This window comes from Littorina saxatilis, linkage group LG6 (assembly GCF_037325665.1).
Source record: "Littorina saxatilis isolate snail1 linkage group LG6, US_GU_Lsax_2.0, whole genome shotgun sequence".
In the NCBI taxonomy this organism is placed as follows: Eukaryota; Metazoa; Mollusca; class Gastropoda; order Littorinimorpha; family Littorinidae; genus Littorina; species Littorina saxatilis.
In genome coordinates, this window is record NC_090250.1 from 17244286 (window position 1) to 17263283 (window position 18998).

The 18998-nt window shown below is 41.4% G+C and overlaps 1 protein-coding gene across 1 annotated transcript in view; it reads left to right on the top strand.

Annotated features, from left to right (window-relative positions):
• LOC138968632 (TBC1 domain family member 1-like) overlaps positions 1 to 18998 on the top strand; it is a 120750-nt gene that overhangs the window by 59910 nt on the left and 41842 nt on the right. Inside the window, exon 11 of the mRNA XM_070341230.1 lies at positions 11598 to 11684. Coding sequence (XP_070197331.1) covers positions 11598 to 11684 — 87 coding nt within the window. The remainder of the gene's footprint in view (positions 1 to 11597; positions 11685 to 18998) is intronic.

Here is an 18998-nt window from a genome sequence, read left to right on the forward strand (position 1 = left end):
GATGTTGATGTGGTGGGTGGTGGAAATGTAGCTTGGAAACGCTTGTGAAGTTGGTTCTGACTATACCTGTACACAACACTGTGCATGGTGTGTTGCAATTGATGATGCTGATTCTAATAGCTTCAGTGTTGTTCCTTAGTCACAGAGGACATTATCGGTCAGTTGGACCTGGATTCAAAATATATATTGGTCAAAATGTCATGGTTGCAAAAATTGTGTCTAAAGACATCTCCTGTGTCAAAACTATTGGACAATCGACCCACCTGGCGTGAGAACAATGTGTCAGATAAAAAAAAGTATGAGTAAATGTCCAATATCAGTAAAATATGAGTTATGACGGCCACTATAGTTGCATTTCATATTTCCCAAAATATTTACTTCCTCCAGCAGATATTTTCCAAAATATTTACTTCCTCCAGCAAATAATCAAAACCAATTAACATACGTACACAGGTACATATAAGGACGTTACCAACTGTTGCGTTGATAACTTCCTCACTGCCAGGTTAGGTTCCAATTTTATAGTCACAGTATTTAATACTTCAATCGGAAATAATAGTTTCTTCATTCATTAGCCACTATCACATGTTTGATCCAGTTTTGAGCCTTGTATCAAAGGAAAGTGCAGAGTCTTAATAGGAACACAAAGGTACCAAAATCAAGAGTGTTGGTTATTTAGGCTGTTGATTTAAAAATGTAAAGAAAAAAAAAGGAATCAGCGTTAATTAACCTTGTTTTATTGATAGCACAAATGTGCATTAGCAAAGCTAAGAAAACTAAATCGCATATTCCATTGGAAATTGTATTTCAACAAGAATTTGCGCTACAAAAGGTTTATCCCCATTGTCCTTAGTTAGATTGTTGTTGAATTAAAAAGTAATTTAATGTAAAAGAAAACAAAAGTAAAATTTCATTGAAAAAAAAAAAAAAAAGACCAATGAAGGACTCACCGCCCAAAAAGAAAAAAAAAAGAAAAAAAAAAAAGACGAAAGAGGCAAAAATAATAGGTTGAAGCAGCCTTGCATGCAACTGAGGTAAAAAAAAAATGGGTTGAAGCAGCCTTGCATGCAACTGAGGTCCAAAAAAAAAAGAAAAAAAAAGAGTGTTGGTTAAGAAACATTTAAGACGCACGAAGCAATTGAAAACTGTGACTGCAGTCGTAAAAAATAATTTAGATAACCATTGCCTTAATTGATTCATGAAGGTCACAGCAAGTATGCGTTAGCGGAAGTGATTGACAGGAGAAAATTACTGAGGGATAAAGCTTGATCGATGGCTTGGGCAGTTTACAGTCAGACGGACATTGTGGTTACAGACTGACCTGAGATTGACTTTTGTTCTGTTATAACTTATTGATTCATGTTGGTGGAAAGGGGGTGTGGGGGGTCGGAGGGGCACAGGGGTGTGCACAGCTCAAGAAAGTCCCAGAGTTGAAGGTGTAAAGATCCATGCAGTTTGTTTGATGAAGGGACACGGACAGTCTCAGGTACAGGCACTGGTGATTTATACCTGTGTGACTGCACTGGACCGTTATGGGTATGGAATAGTACTGGTACGTACATGCATACATTGTAACATTGCAGGCTGGAGGTGGGGAAGCAGGCTGAGAGAGAGAGAGAGAGAGAGAGAGAGAGAGAGAGAGAGAGAGAGAGAGAGATCAGAGAGAAAGAGAGAGAGAGATCAGACAAACATGCATGCTTGCGCTTGCACGCATTCACACACACATACACACACTGTGAGTGACAGTCACACACACGCATGCACACATACACATACACACACACATGTACACAATTCCCCCCCACCCCCCTCTCTCTCCCTCTCTCTTTTCCTTTCTAACAGCAGTTTTCCCCAAAGCAGCAGTCGATAGTAATCACCCTTCATCAGACCAATGAACTCCCCACCCTTGAAGCAGGGTAGCAAGCACACAACACTGCAGTGGGTCCAGAGTAGGTCAACCCTGACCTCTGGCATTAAAGTCCTGTTTCTCACCTTACTTCTCTCTGTCACTGCAGTCTGCAGTCTGGTTAAAATGTTTCTCACTGTCAATTCTCTCCAGCAGTCTGGCTGTCTGAGTCTGTGTACTGTGACTGCAGATTTCTTCTGTGACAATTTTACTTGTTTTGTTTGTTTAATAACTGTGACCATTTTTCTTGGTTTAACTTTGACAATTTCTTTGATTTTTGGTTTAACTGTGGTGTAAGTTGTGACCAATCAACCATGACAGGCCTAAATTCTAACTTCTGGCACCAAGGCAGGTTCAACTGTAACTCATGTCCAGGTGCTAATCAACCCAGTACATGCTAATCAACGTGACCAGTGTGTGGGGATCAGGGTCAGCGCATTGATCTAGCTGTGTCTGAGGGCCAGACTTGTTTTTTGTTGTTTTTTGGCCCCAAGGCTGACTGCGAACTCAATTTAAATGAGGATTTATAAGTACAGTGATGGTAGCTTGTGTGCAAAAATGCCTGCAGTGTTGATATAGAGATTTCAAGTTCAAGGTCGGTGAAGGTAGCTTTTGTGGTGCCACAGTGTTAAAAATATAGAGTTTTCAAGTTCAAGTTCAGTGACGGTAGCTATTGTGTGGTGCCAGTGTGTTAATATAGAGTTTTCAAGTTCAAGTTCAGTGACGGTAGCTATTGTGTGGTGCCAGTGTGTTAATATAGAGTTTTCAAGTTCAAGTTCAGTGACGGTAGCTATTGTGTGGTGCCTGTGTTTAATGTAGAGTTTTCAAGTTCAAGTTTAGGGCGGTGTGAGTGTGTCCGCATGTGAGGCTAAGTCTTCACAGTGCAAAAATAGATGTGGGAAATAACTCTGTCAGGTTTGTATGGGTTGTGAAAGAGTGAATACCCTTGTTTTTATTGAGGTAAACTTTCCCACTTGGCATTATAGGCCAGTCACTAGCGAGGGATGTGTCTGAAACAAGGAGCATGTGTGGAAAGTTTGCCTCACTAACAGCAAGAGTATTCACTCTGTCACAAGCCATACAAACGTATACCTGACATTTTTGGAGTTTGTCTATTACAAACTGAAAAATAGAAACAAAAAAAGTCGGAAATATTGTAAAAATAATCAGGACTTGCATGTATTAGGCCTAAAAAAAAAAAATAGGTGTGGTTACGGTAACCCGACCTACCCTATTTTTAGGGGCCGACCCTATAACTTTTTATTACATTTGTCAACAAAAAACAAAAAAACGAGTGCAGAAAACGCAATGAAAGCGAAAGCGCTCGAGTCGCACACTTATTTCCCTGTCAAGTAGGTTTAATTTGTACACATTAGAAAAAAAACTAAAACAAAAAAAAAATGATTGCCTACCTTCCTACCCTATTTTTGTTGTTGCTATGTTACCTTAACCACACCTATTTTTTTTTTTTTTTGCCTTAACAAACAAATAGACAGTTACACAGAAATATTTGACTGTTTTGTGCAAAATATTATTAAACATTCCTTTTGTTATTAGCCTAAGACTCTTGTTTTTAAGTCCTGACAAAAAAAGCAATGGCCCACACATGTATTTGAATGTGAATTATTCTTGTTTTTTTTCACAATCACATTTACCCTTGACACTAAATATAGAATTTCGCTGTTGCTCTTTTCACTTTTTGACAGTGAGCTAACATGCTTTGTAAGCTGGTCATGTACCTTGAACATGAGCCTATAAGCTGGCAGTGACAGGGCAAACATCAGTGCCCAGGCTTATTATCCTTCATAGCTCTTCCCCTTTGAATCATTATCTTCTAATACCTCATCATCAGCTGCCAGCAATGTTGGGATGTATACAGCACTGGATAGTATATATACAGGCTGTACTGTTTGTTTACTGTGTTATGGGGAGAGGTTTTGAGTTATAGTTCTTAGTCAATGTATGTGAAAAATAAATGACAATGCGCTGTGTTTGTTTGTGGGTGGTATATTATACATTCGTAATCTCCGCTCAGTGTTTATTTACTGCATTATGTGGAGAGTTTTGGGACGTTTCTCAGTCATCATCGGACTTGGATAGTAATACACTGTGTTTGTTTGTATAAAGCACACATACCAGTGTGCTTTTTTACTGAGTTAGGTAGAGAGGGCTTTGACATAAATTGATTTCACAGTCATCTCTGTTGGTGGATTATAGTACTTATGAACGCGTGGACTTTTGCAGATTTTTGGGTGATTTTTGTATTTACTGTGGAGAGCACTTGGATGTTTCGTCACTCATCATTGTTCTTGGAATATAGTACATGTACACTGTGTTTGTTTACTGACGTGTGACATCGAGCATGCTAAATTGTCATTTCTCAGTCATCATTGTTCGTGGAAAGTGCGCACTAGTGCGTTTATATATTTACCGCATTTTGTGGATATTATGCTTGGAAACATGTTTCTGTTGTCACTCACGGGGCAGGTGCGTTTATATATTTACCGCATTTTGTGGATATTATGCTTGGAAACATGTTTCTGTTGTCACTCACGGGGCAGGTGTTTTGTTTATTGGATTCACACAGTGAAGACACAGTGAATAGCAGATCTGGTGTGTTTATCTTATCTATGTATATGAGTGATTTTTTTTCCACAAAGTTCAAACAAAGTTGTTTTCCTGTGTTAAACTCATGCTTTATAACCCAGCAAACATGCTGAGCTCATGTGCACGTATCAATGAAGGCATTTCATTAATCAGCTTGGGATATTAATTTGTTGTACAGTGTCTTCTGTCAAGAACATCTGCTTATACATGTATTTATATTTCTGCTGTCATTTTTTGTGTGCACATGGACACTTGCACACACGCACGCACACTCTCACAGACACACACACAGACACACACACACACACACACACACACACACACACACACACACACACACACACACACACACACACACACAGTCACACACACACACACACAGTCACACACACACACACACACACACATACGCTCTGACCTCATAACACTTTAGATCCCTGGCAATTGCATACTGGGGTAATTGTTTAAGTATTCACAGGATACTTGGTGACATTTGTTGGACATAAAAATATTCGAAGCATATCATTTGTGCGTAATACTGCAGCAGTTGAGCCACAGTTGGAGCTGAGAGAAATTCAAGTTTTACGCCCTCACCGCAAAGCCATTAGGGGCATGTTCCTGGGTTTTAACCCGACTTTAGATGAGATACACAAATGTATGCGTGTTTAGGTGGTATCAGCCATCTGCACTTATGGCAGAATGACCGAGGTCTTTTACGTGCCACTGTGGTGACACGGGGTGGGAGATGGATATACCGTCTCTGGGTCTGCACATAAGGTTGACCTGTGTCCGTCCCGGCCCGGATTCGAACCAGCGACCTTTCGATCACAAGTCCAGTGCTCTACCACCTGAGCTACCCGGGCCCCCAGTTGGAGCTGCACGGAATTTGATATTTTGAACATCCAGCTGGCTGCTTATCTATTGAAGTGACAATTATGATTGACTGGCTAGAGTGGAGTGATTCTTCTTCTTCTTCTTTGTGCATGGGTTGAAACTCCCACAATCTCTTACGTGTATGACTGTTTTTACCCATGCCATTCAGGCAGCCATATGCTGCTTTTGGGGGGAACCAAGCTGGGTATTTTCTCTGACATGAATTACTGAATTTTTTTTGTGCGCACTTGGTCTTGTGCTTGCGTGTAAACACAAAGGGGATATTAGGCACTTAAGCAAGTCCGCACATAAGTTGACCTGGGAGATCGGAAAAATCTCCACCCTTAACCCACCAGGCGGCCCTGGCCAGGATTTGAATTTACGACGGCCAATGTCTTATCTACTACGCCACTGTGCCCGTCACACACACAGAATCAAAATGCTTTGCTGGTGAAAACTAGAGAATACAAGGGGAGGGGGGGCTAAATTTGTTTGGACCGTGTTTCTGTATGATAATAGTGTCAAGTGCAGTGTGCTGCCCTTTTCTTCTAAGACATTTTTTTTAAACGGACACTTTGTATTCTTTGTCCAACTCCAGCTACTCCATTTAAATTTTTTTAATGCAAAAAAAACTCAGCCTGAAATTAAAACGACGGAGAAGATCGCAGCATATGTAACACACTGAAGAAAGCTTTCAGTTTTATTGCATTCACCTTCCAGGCAATTACACATTGCTGTCATATTACATGTATAGCTAGTATACATGACTTAAATTGCTCTTCCTTTTTATTTTTTGACAGACTGCATTGGTGGATAATTTGAAAAAGTGTGTGTGGGGGGGGTGTGCGTGTGTGTGCATGTGTGTGTGTATGTGTGTGTGTGTGTTCTGTGTAAATGAGTGTGTGTGTGTGTGTGTGTGTGTGCATGTGTGTGTGTGTGTGTCTGTGTTTGTCTGTGTGTGTTTGTCTGTGTGTGTGTCTCTGTGTGTGTGTGTGTGTGTGTCTGTGTCTGTGTGTGTGTGTGTGTGTATTTGTGTACATGCATGTGTGTGTGTGTTACTCTGTGTGCGTGTGTTCCTTATTAGTATGCTGCATCACCTTCCCGACACCACAGGCTGTATTTGTATAGGGCCTTGTGTCAGCTTTTGACATGTGTAACGTTCTTACTTTCACTTCTGGTCATAATTCTTTCCATTTGGGTTTGTGCTGAATAAGTATATCTCGTGGTGTACTGTGTTTTTGTATTCTAGCTCTCCTGGTTGTGGAGGTTGGCGGTTGTCCTTCGGGTCTGAAGAAGACTTTTTTGTTCTGCAGCTTATCTGTGTACTCGGAGGTGGCTCTGCAAATCTAGTCTGGAACAGCGAGGGCACTGGAAGTCAGTTGTGGTCACTGCCGGTGACTGCTGTGGCGTTTATTTTGCGCAGCAACATTAGTCTCTGACAGCGGGCCTCTTTAAAGTCTGCAGAGGCTTGATGTCCTAGGGCTCACCACCGTGGTCGGTCCTAATGGCATACTCCTCCAACTCCTTTGGTTTGATGTTGCACCACTGTAGATTTGCTTTCACAGAGTCGACTTTGTACCGTTTCTTTGGTCGGGCTTGTGTAATGTAACATACCACTGTGCCTTTAAGATCGACCTAGTGCAGCCTCAGTTTCTGTGGACATTTGATCGAGACAGACTTATTGTTGTGTCAATTAGGTCAAGCAATTGTCATTCCTGTGGAGTAGAGAAAAAATGTGTTGCATTTCCTTGTGAAATTGGAATCTTCTTCTTTTTCTTCTTCAAGGTTTAATTAGACTGAAACTCCCATGTACACTTGTGTTTTTTGCACTAGTGGGTGTTTTCCTTGTATGTATGGCCGTTTTAACCCCACCATTTATGAGCCAAACGCCAATTTCGGAGGATGCATGCTTGGTATTTTTGTGTTTCTATATATAGCCCACCAAACTCGGACATGGATTACAGCATTTTTTCTGTGCGTACTTGGTCTTTTGCTTATAAGTGTACGCACGAAGGGGGATTAGGCGCTAAGCACTGCATGGCGAGGATCGATGCACATAAGTTGACTCAGGAAATCTGAAAAATCTTCACAGTTACAATTTTCCACCAGGCGCGGCAGGATTTGGACATTCAACTTACTGCATAAGAGGCCAGTGTCTTATTCCATACGCCAATGCGTCCATCAAATTGAAACCAAAATCATTAATGTGGAGTCAAAGACAAAATTGTTTCTTTTCTTAATGAAATTTAAGAACAGGAAATCATTGGCGTGCATAAACCATATGATATTGAAACAGAAGACCAAAGTAATCAGCGTGGAGTTGAAAAGAAGAAGTTAGTAATATCACAGTGTCACCTGCAAGGAAAACCTGACACAAAGAATTACCTCAGACAGAGTACGTGTCTAAGAGGGGAGCTAGCATTATAATTCCGTTGCGCTTTTGGAACAAGCTCGTAAATCTTGCTTCCTGTCAGAAAGCGTCGGGCAGCAGGAAACGTTTTGCTGCACAGCGCAGAGACAATGAGCTGATTTGATTGGCCACTCCATAGCAATCAACAACAATAATGGCTGCCGGTTGATGCCGAGAAGGAATATTCCTGCTGCTTTAGCATTGGTTATGATTGCGTCTGATTGTTTCCCGGCTTTCTTCTGCACATACCATTGATTTTTTTCCCCTCGCCTACAATGGAACCTTCCTCTTAGGACATCCCCACCCCACCCCCCCCCCCCCCCCCCCCCCCGCCCCCCCCACCTCAGACCTCAGTCTGATCCAGTGCTAAGACCCTAGTTTTCAAAGTTGCTGCAGGTGTCTGCAAATTCACCTCCAGTTTAAAACACTTCCCTGTTAAGACCAGCTCATTTTCTCAGATTGTGTCAGGTCTTAAGGGGGGTTCCACTGTGTGTCTTTCATCTTTTCCTGTTTGATGTCCCACCCCCCATGTCACTGTCTTCTGTTTATGTGGAAGATAGATGGACCTGTCAGAGTGTTAGTGCATGGCGAACAGTCAGGAGTTGTGCTAGGATTCCCGTCGCGATATAACCTTCGTGGTTGAAAACGAGGTAAAACACCAAATAAAGAAAGAAAGTGCTAGGATTTTTTTCTTCTTTTGTCCTGAAATTTACCAAAATGGACTTACTTAACAAACTTTGTGAGTTTGAAGGCAGTCCTTGGCATTTAATATACCTGTTGTACCCCAGAGGGAAAAGAAGTTTGGCGGATCTGCTGAAATGATGGCAAAGCATTCTGTGATTTGAAAGAAGTTTCTGTGACAGTACTGTGCTGTGCCGACTGTGGATACCAGACAACATATTAGCTAACAGTAGTAAAAATAAAACAGAAGATAATTTCCTATGTATAACACACCTGTGTACATTTTTCTGTGTCTCTAGTTTTGGGGGAAGATAACATAAAATAACATATTTGTCTTGATCATGCATGGCAGGTGATGGAGAAAGGTTTGAGTTCATGAATGTACGTTATATGCAGTCATCCAAATGCAAATAAATGGCTGCATTATTAATAACCCAGGAATTCAATGTTCGACTGCGTCTTTCCGGCTTGATCAGTTGTTTAGTTCCTTGAGCTGTCCAAATATCAGAGGTAGAATTTCTCAGTGACTTCACAATATTTTCTATGTCAATGGATAGAATGTAAATCACACTGTGTTGAACATTTTATTGCGTGTAATATATTTTACCTTAACGGCTACTAAAATGAATATTTGGTGTAAATTGAGGATGTTATTCCCATATTCACATATATATATTTAGCACAGAAAGAGGTGGTTCGTGCAGAAGCCCCCTGAAGATATAGGTTAATTCTTTGCACACTTTCACTTCACAATATGAGACTGCCTGTGAGTCACTTTAAAGTTAAAAACATTCATGTGCAGTGAAGCGAGAATTTAAGATGATTAAGATTACGTGGGGCCTGAAGGCAGGCGCATAAATCCGTAATACATTTCCATAGCACAACTTTGAAACACCCCAGTGAAATTGCACTAGTGACTCATTGAGAACGGAACAGTTTAGACAGCGCTTTTTGTATTTAAAATCATCTGTTATCTTTTCTGCAGTCTTTGGTATAAAAACACCAATTGACCCAGAGCTATATATTCACATTTTGTTTGACGTTTCATGCAGTGCTCCATGTGGAAAATCGCCATGGAAACCGTTCGAAATTGGACAAAGTATTAGATACTCAGGTTGAATCCCTGAACTTGCTGTTTTTTGCTGGGACTGTCTCGTTCTTGGGAATGAATGGACAGAAATTCACCGACAGTGGGATTATTGTGTGATTAGTGTGTGCTAATTAATTAAGCCTCATTAATTGCCATCAGGACAGTTTCTTGTATCTTTATGTGTGGTGAATTGTGTGTGTGAGAGACATTGAATCAGAATGGACTGATTTACTGCTGATAATTTTCAAGGAACATGCATGCATTTCTGCAGAATTGAGTGGAAACGTGCAGGGCTTCGAGCACAAACAAGAGAGCGAGTCGAGAGATTAGTTAAAGAACAGAAGTTAGACGAGAAAGGACAATAATGGACAAAGAGTGTCGTCTCATGCACAAAAGAATATCAGATGCCATATACTCTTTTTTATGTTGATATTTAAGCGAAGCAAGTCTCAATTGTCTTGTAGTTGTACTCAATTAACTTACATTAGAGCCACGATCTCATGTTGGACAAAAACTGCCTGTGTCCAAAGAATGTCAGCAGATGCAACTTAACTTCTTAAACTCTTTGTTATCGTGACTGTCGTGAAGCAGTGACACTGCATGTTGCCTTTAAGCTAATTAATGGGTCTTCATGGTCACCTGTCTCGACAAAATTGGACAAAACCTGCCTGTCTTCCAAGAATATCAGATATACCACATACAACTTTTTAATTCTCGATCAGAGAATGTCTTGTAGCGTACGCCATGGGCCCCGGGTTGTTGTCTCACATGGGAAATAAAACTGCCTGCGAAGAAAATGAGATTCCACAAACGATCGAATGGAGCTGTCTGGTATGAGACAATTATATCTGACACTCTCCTAAGAATATCAGATGCCACAAACACTTTAAACAGTTTTCATTCTCAACGCCAGTGAAGCGAATCAAGCATTCTGTGTCAACATGGAGCTGTCACGGATCATGGAAGAAACGGAGCAGGCGGTATCGTCCGTCATTGACACCATGACAGAGTCGCTCAGGGTGACCAACAATCTCATTGCCAGACGGCGCCAGTTTTCGCAGCATCGCTCAAAATCTGCTGCTGAAATTGCCACCGATTACCTGCTGCATAATCGAACAGAGGTGATTGCTGGGGGGGGGGGGGGGGGGGGGGGGGGGGGAGAGATGCTTTGTGCAAGAACAGTTTTGTGGTGTTACCGGGTTTTGCTTTTTGTGAAATTAAATTAATTGCTGAAAGCCTCATGGAACAATAAGCGTTTAATCTTGCAGAACATTAAAGTAACCAAGCTTAACCGTCTGAGACTGTACATCTTTGTACAATGTACTGGACAATGCACAAGTCATGAGACCGTTATATATACCCATTCCTTGTGATATCATTGAAAAAAAGTTTTGCGGATCTGCTGAAAATGACAGCATTAATTTAAAGTTTTCAGAAATTTGGAAGAAATTTTGACCTTTCGCTGACGGCCGACCAAAACGGACATGGGACCGTTCTTAAAACAGCAATATCAGATCCTGTGTGTTTATTGTTTTTTTGGCTGAGACTATTTGAAGCTTGTAACAATCAGAACTGACCTGTCCTTGTGACAGCAACCTTTTGACCAGTTGAAACAAATGCTGGCCTTTTCCTGACTGCTGACTCCAATTGCCATATCCAGTTGCATGAACAAAAAATGGATGGCCAAATCGTCCGCCCGATCGCCAGGGGCGAATAAAACATTGGCCGGGCTAGTAGAAACCGCCTGGCGGCAACTCGCCCAGCTGACCAGTGTAAATCTGGTCAAATACAACTCTTTTGGTAGTCATATTGAGTTTTAAAGCCATATAAACACCGCAGATGCAGCAACTGTGGTAATTGTACCGGGCCAGCGACATTTCTGGCGGGCCAGTGACTTTCTTGAAGTTAGTCGCCCGGCTGGCTAGTTAAAATGTTGATATTTGGCCATCCCTGTATGTGTATAATTTATTGGCTAAATATAAACCCCAAAAAGTCTATAATCAGAACTTTTATGTGTGTGTGTGTTTCAGGCCCGTAAGAGGGAGGATGCCAGGGACCATTTCCGCCAGAGGTCCTGGACCACTGAGAGTGAAACCGTCGCATGGACCAACCGCTCGGTGAGTCATTTTTTCATTTATCATTTTAATTAATACTTTATTGCCCCTAATCGCTGGGAAATTTGGGTCACTTTCTCCCAGTGGAAAGCTAGCAGCAACACAGAGTTGCGCTACCCAGGTGTCTGCGTGTTTAGGTGTAATCAGTCACATGGCAGAATGACCGAGGTCTTTTATGTGCCACAGTGGTGACACGGGGGTGGAACATGGATACCGTCTCTGAGTCTGCAAATAAAGTTGACCCGTGTCCGTCCCAGCCCGGATTCGAACCTGCGACCCCTAAGGATCACAAGTCCAGTGCTCTAGTACCACCTAAGCTACCGGGCCCCAAAGTCATCCAACACTGATGCCATACACCTTTCCCCCTCCTTCTCTGTCTCGCCAAGTCCCACTGAATTATGATTGTCAGGCGTAAGATTTTTATGTCCATTTACAATTTTCTGTACATTTAAACAAGTCGCGTAAGGCGAAATTACTACATTTAGTCAAGCTGACTGGAACTCACAGAATGAAACTGAACGTAGTCTGCCGCTAGTGCAAAAGCAGTGAAAGTGACGAGCCTGTTTGTAGCGGTTGCGCTGTGCTTCATAGCACGCTTTACTGTACCTCTCTTCGTTTTAAGTTTCTGAGCGTGTTTTTAATCCAAAAATATCATATCTATGTTTTTGGAATGAGGAACCAACAAGGAATAAGATGAAATTGTTTTTAAATCGATTTCGGAAATTTAATTTTGATCATAATTTTTATATTTTTAATTTTCAGAGCTTGTTTTTAATCCAAATATAACATATTTATATGTTTTTGAAATCAGAACATGATAAAGAATAAGATGAACGTAAATTTGGATCGTTTTATATTTTCAGATTTTTAATGACCAAAGTCATTAATTAATTTTTAAGCCACCAAGCTGAAATGCAATACCGAAGTCTGGCCTTCGTCGAAGATTGCTTGGCCAAAATTTCAATCAATTTGATTGAAAAATGAGGGTGTGACAGTGCCGCCTCAACTTTTACAAAAAGCCGGATATGACGTCATCAAAGACATTTATCAAAAAAATGAAAAAACTTCCGGGGATATCATTCCCAGGAACTCTCATGTCAAATTTCATAAAGATTGGTCCAGTAGTTTAGTCTGAATCGCTCTACACGCACAGACAGACAGACACACACACACATACACACACACACACACACACACACACACACACACACACACACACACACACACACCACACCCTCGTCTCGATTCCCCCCTCTACGTTAAAACTTGACTAAATGTAAAAAAAAAACAGTTACTTCTTTTCTTAGTCTTCTTCTCTTAGTCTTCTTTTCTTAGTCTTCTTCTTCTGCATTACTGGCCATGCATAGATTTCAGTAGCTTTTGTGGGGGAAAATTTGCAGTCTGTCACAGTGATTCCGCAATTGATCACCACAGCTTCTCCTGGGTCTCCACTGCACTGGGCTGTGTCTGGCGTCTGGGCTGTGTCTGGCGTCTGGGCTGCGTCTGGCGTCTGGGCTGTGTCTGGCGTCTGGGCTGTGTCTGGCGTCTGGGCTGCGTCTGGCGTCTGGGTGGCGTCTGGGCTTTGTTAGGCGTCTGGGCTGTGTCTGGCGTCTGGGCTGTGTCTGGCGTCTGGGCTGCGTCAGGCGTCTGGCTGGCGTCTGGCCTGTGTCTGGCGTCTGGGTGGCGTCTGGGCTGCATCTGGCGTCTGGGCTGCGTCAGGCGTCTGGCTGGCGTCTGGGCTGGCGTCTGGGCTGCGTCTGGCGTCTGGGCTGTGTCTGGCATCTGGGCTGCGTCTGAGCTGCGTCTGGCATTTGGGCTGCGTCTGTCATTCCACGGAGTAAAGTCATTGTTGATACCTGAATGATTGGAAGTGGGTAAAACAAAACTTGAGGGTCAATGAAATATTGAAAAAAATAGATTTGATGGTCTTGTGTACTGTATTATTGCACAGATTATACCCAGACTGATGCAGAGGGATAATACACACACACACACACACACACACACACACCACGCGCACACACACACACACACACACACACAAACACAAACACAAACACACACATAAACACACACACACCACGCGCATGCTGCACACACACACACACACACTGTGATTCTCTCCACCAGGTCTCTTTATCCCCCAGGCACACACATGTCCGTCTGTACAGCCCCCCCCCCCCCCCCCCCCCCCCCCTCATCCCCAGTTCATAAATTACATGCAGGTGTTCTCATGTCATTAAAGTTTGACACTGAGCATTTCACCTCAGGCCAGTGTGCCAACAGCTGTGCAGTCCGAGTAGATAAGTTGTAGATAAGCTCTGCACACAATTATAGATGTGCAGTGGAGCCTCCTTTTAGGACCTCGGAAAATCAGGTCTTCTTAAAAAGGAGGTGACTCACGTCAGTCTTAAAATTTAAGGTTTTTTTGTGGTTTTTTTTACCATTTGGATGTGAGACTAAGGGTTCTCTTCTGCCTTCACAGCCGTTGGGAGTGCACTCTCCTCGTCCGCCTGGTCAGCCGTTGGGACGTAGAGTCTTTGTAGGTAACCCATACCTGGGGGTTTGGTTCATGGGCGCCAGGGTGTGTCCACGCACCGGTGGACCTGCATGCCGCATGTTCGGGGCCAAACCTCCTCCGCGCCCTTGCAATTCTGCCTGGGGACATAAGGCCCCCAGTTACCATCCAACACCTCGTGGAGGGTTGCTTTAAAGCTTGCATAGGACTTGTTGTGGAGAGGCTTACTGGCAGGGAGAGACTTACGCAAGGCTGCTCTCTTTTTCGCCGGTGCTGCAAGCAGCTTGGCTAGCCGGCGGTGAAGGCTGAAAGCGAGATGTGACAAGCACATGTTATGTACGCCAACACGCTGCGGGCGCATCACACAACCATTCGTTGGGCTTAAAATTTAAGTAATTTGACAGAGGTTATGAACAACAAATCTGAAAAAGCAAGGCCATAAATAGGAGGAAGTCTTAAATTGGGGGGGGGGGGGGGGGGTCTTACGAGGTCAAAGTTCCACTGTATAATTGGTTGTTTTTTGTATATAGCTAGACTGTGAATGGTTTCTTATGCATGTATATAATTATAATCCTTGATCAGGCTTACAAAACAGCACACAAAAATCGTAAACATTTGATAAATAAACAACAAACAAACAAAAACAGACAAATTAAAGGCCGGATGAATTAAAGAGTTCATTGAAATTTACTGGTATATGAATATTAACAGGAATCATTGTTAGCAGTTATATAAGACCATGGCATTTCAGGTGCGATTGTCCCTGGAGTCATCATGACTATGAGGTCATCTACCAAGAATAAATCTAGAACAAAGATGTAAGAATAAAATTCCAACATAGTAAGAAAACCGTGAAGTAAAATTACAACAACAAAAACATCTATAATAAGCACATAATAACATTTGAGCATGATAACATGTTGCATGAATTTATAGAAAAGAATTTATGCCCAGGCCCGGAGCATATTCAAAAATGAATTAATTGAAACTCCTCCCATCCCTAAACCTGAGGCATTAATTGAAGGCAGATCGAGTCATGAGAGTACGTTATTCAAAACACACTTGTGAAAGAATGTAAAATTATGCATAATTAGTGTCATGATCGGTGATATTAGACTGGCTGCGCTTAGCATTAAGGAGATTTAAGTTCATTTAAATTCATTTGTTTTGCGATGTAACAGATGTGTGATATTGATTAAACACTGCCATGCACGTGTGTGGTTACGCACACAAGGCGGTTCTGTATTTTCTATAAAAATGACAGTTTAAACTAAATTAAAACATGAAGTTAGTTTAATACTGAGGAGAGCCTTATATTAAGTCCTTTTCATTCTTTGGGGAGTGGGATAAAACAATACTTCAGAAATATACTGCAAGAAAATTATTTTAAGTCCTAACTCAAACACAGTGTTGTGGCTGCATCATAGGTCACTGCAGGTTACAGACTGGTACAAGTAAACTTGGACAAAAAATTATTGCAACATATTTCAAACCCAAATTAAACCATTAATCCCCGTGTCATTTCATTAAAACCTTATGTGCCAGTTAAGGCCGTTCACTTAACCTTCAGGATCACTTTTTGGATTTGACTTTTTCAGGGATCACGTGACCGCCGCTCAAGTAACTTGGTACCCTCAAATTAACTGGCACATAAGGTTTTAATGAAATGACACGGGGATTAATGGTTTAATTTGGGTTTGAAATTTGTTGCAATAACTTTTTGGCCAAGTTTATAATTATATTGACACGCGGCGATCAGTTTAACAAGATTAAGGTATAAATTAGTTTAATCAAATGAAGAGAGGGGCGCAACACATACGCATACTTGTGAAGTTTGTGTGCATAACATGGACGCAGGTTCCACTGCTAGTGATAAAAGTCTGGACAGTAATTTATAAAATAGATGCAAAGTTTAATACTGAGATGAACGCGGAGCCTGAAATGCTGCATGGTCTTTTGTGAAGGGGAATTTGATCTCTCCCGAAACATACTGCAAGAAATATTTTAAGTCGTTCAGATTTTTTTTTTTTTTTTTTTTTTTTTCCCGTTTAGGGGTTTATAGTAGCCGCTACAAATAATTGACAGATTTGAAAAAAAAATATAAAGTTAATACAGATAATAAGAGAGTCTAGTCTATAATAGTTCTAAATCGTCTGTTGTAATGCAGAGATCAAACATCTCTGCAAAAACATATACTGCAGGAAATATTTGTTGTTTAGTCTAGTCTCAAAGAGTGATGTATCTCATTAGACACAGTGAGTTTGCACACTGTGGTTGTACATGGTGCATTTTCATTTTCAGTACTTTATTGTCCCATGGCTGGGAAATTTGGGTCGCTTCCTCAGAGTGCAAATTATATAGCTAATATAGCAGCAACAGGGTCGCACTACCCAGGTGTGTGCGACTGTTTAATTAAGGTGTAATCAGCCACCTGCTTATATAGCAGAATGACCGAGGTCTTTTATGACTGCCACAGTGGTGACACGGGGGTGGAACATGGATACCTTCTCTGAGTCTGCACATAAAGTTGACCCGTGTCTGTCCCGGCCCGGATTCCAACCCAAGAGCCTCGCATCACAAATGCACTGCTCTTCCAACTGAGCTACCGAGCCCCAAATATTATGGACAGTTTAGGCAAAAGGTATAATTTAGACTGTGAATTATAAAACAACCCTTCAGAAACTGATAACTACTTCAGGAATTTAATAGTTTAAGCCCCCCCCCTCCCCCCTCCCCCCAAACAATGTTGTGTGTATGGACACAGGTTGCAGTTACTGTGTGGGACAAATTATTGACATGACAACAGCTGTTGGAAGTTTACAGCAACAAGCCCTGGACTATTTTACCTGGCTTTTCCCCAGCCTGCTTGTGTACTACGTACATGACAGGCATGCCAACAGTGTTTACAGTGGTCTAGTAGCATGATGCACATGCATTGTTTGTAGTGCACGAGTGTTTCACATTGCAGTATTATTGTAATTTGCGTACTACTTGGTCAGCGTACTACATGACAACAGTGTTCACAGTGGTCTAGCAGCATCACATTGTTTGCAGTGTAGGAGTGAATCACATTGCAGTAAATCTTATTGTTTACATTGCGTACTACTTGTGTACTACGTACATGACAGTCAAAATCATGCCAACAGTGTTTACAGTGGTCTAGCAGCATCACATTGTTTGCAGTGAAGGAGTGAATCACATTGCAGTAAATCTTATTGTTTAAATTGCGTACTACTTGTGTACTACATTGTACGTACATGACAGTCAAAATCATGCCAACAGTGTTTACAGTGGTCTAGCAGCATCATATTGTTTGCAGTGAAGGAGTGAATCACATTGCAGTAAATCTAATTGTTTAAATTGCGTACTACTTGTGTACTACGTACATGACAGTCAAAATCATGCCAACAGTGTTCACAGTGGTCTAGCAGCATCATATTGTTTGCAGTGAAGGAGTGAATCACATTGCAGTAAATCTAATTGTTTAAATTGCGTACTACTTGTGTACTACGTACATGACAGTCAAAATCATGCCAACAGTGTTCACAGTGGTCTAGCAGCATCATATTGTTTGCAGTGAAGGAGTGAATCACATTGCAGTAAATCTTATTGTTTAAATTGCGTACTACTTGTGTACTACATTGTACGTACATGACAGTCAAAATCATGCCAACAGTGTTTACAGTGGTCTAGCAGCATCTCATTGTTTGCAGTGAAGGAGTGTATCACATTGCAGTATGTGACATCATTGTTTACAGTGCGTAATAGCATCGCCTTGTTTACAGTGAAGCAGTACTGTATAAATAGTGATTGCGCACTTTGGTTTTTACATCAATAATACCTAGAAAAGAAGAAATACACCTGCAGACCCAAAGAGGTTGCTTGGTCACGGCAAGCAGAAAACTCAAACAAAAGTTTAAGAAAATTCAATTTATTTTCACATGAAAAACTGTCAGGTGCAGTAAATAAACAAACAAACAAAATCGGTTGCCGATATCGTTTTCCAATAATGTTGTGTACAAACAAAAAAAATGACGAAATACCGGAAATTTCCAGTTTAAGCAAGCACTGCATGAGTGTAGCATGTTGTTAAATTACAGCGTGGAGGTGTGTCAACCAATGTAGTGTAGCACTAGTGACTACCACCTGATCGTTCTTTGTTCAGGAGTTCGATGATGCGAATCAGGTGTGGTACGACTGGACTATATTGAGCAAGTCGTGACTGCATCGGAGCTGACAGTGTTTGATTACTAATTATCAGCTGTTTCTTCATGAAACAATGTGTCATAAAGTGCGGATATTAAGAGCTGCAGTCAAAGGGTGTTCCTGTTTGTTGCCTTCCAGTGATTGTGTGGTTAAGATGTGGATTTTGAAATGTGAAGAATAACAGAAGATGGTCTGTTAAACTCTATCTTGATGAGAGAAGTACTATTTGCAGCATAATTAACAGGCAAATAAAAAGAAGAAAAGAAAGTTTGAAAGGGATCATCACTATGTTCAAGTGCAGTAGCAGAAGGAATACGTTGGAAGTGCATATTTTGAGAAGACAATTTCAAGTGAAATAATTTGAAATGGTGTTACCATCCGCTGATTTGTGAGAATTTAATAGGCCTGGTTGCACTATAGACAGGTGATTTTTTGTGAATGAGAAATCATAAAGTGACTGACCCACTCACTTCATAACAAAAAAACGCAACAGGTGCTTGTGGAAACGCTATTGTAAAAACTAGAGTACAGACAGACACAGTAGGATTTGAGTGACAAAAAAACAGCTGCAGGATTTGATGGAGTCGGTAGCT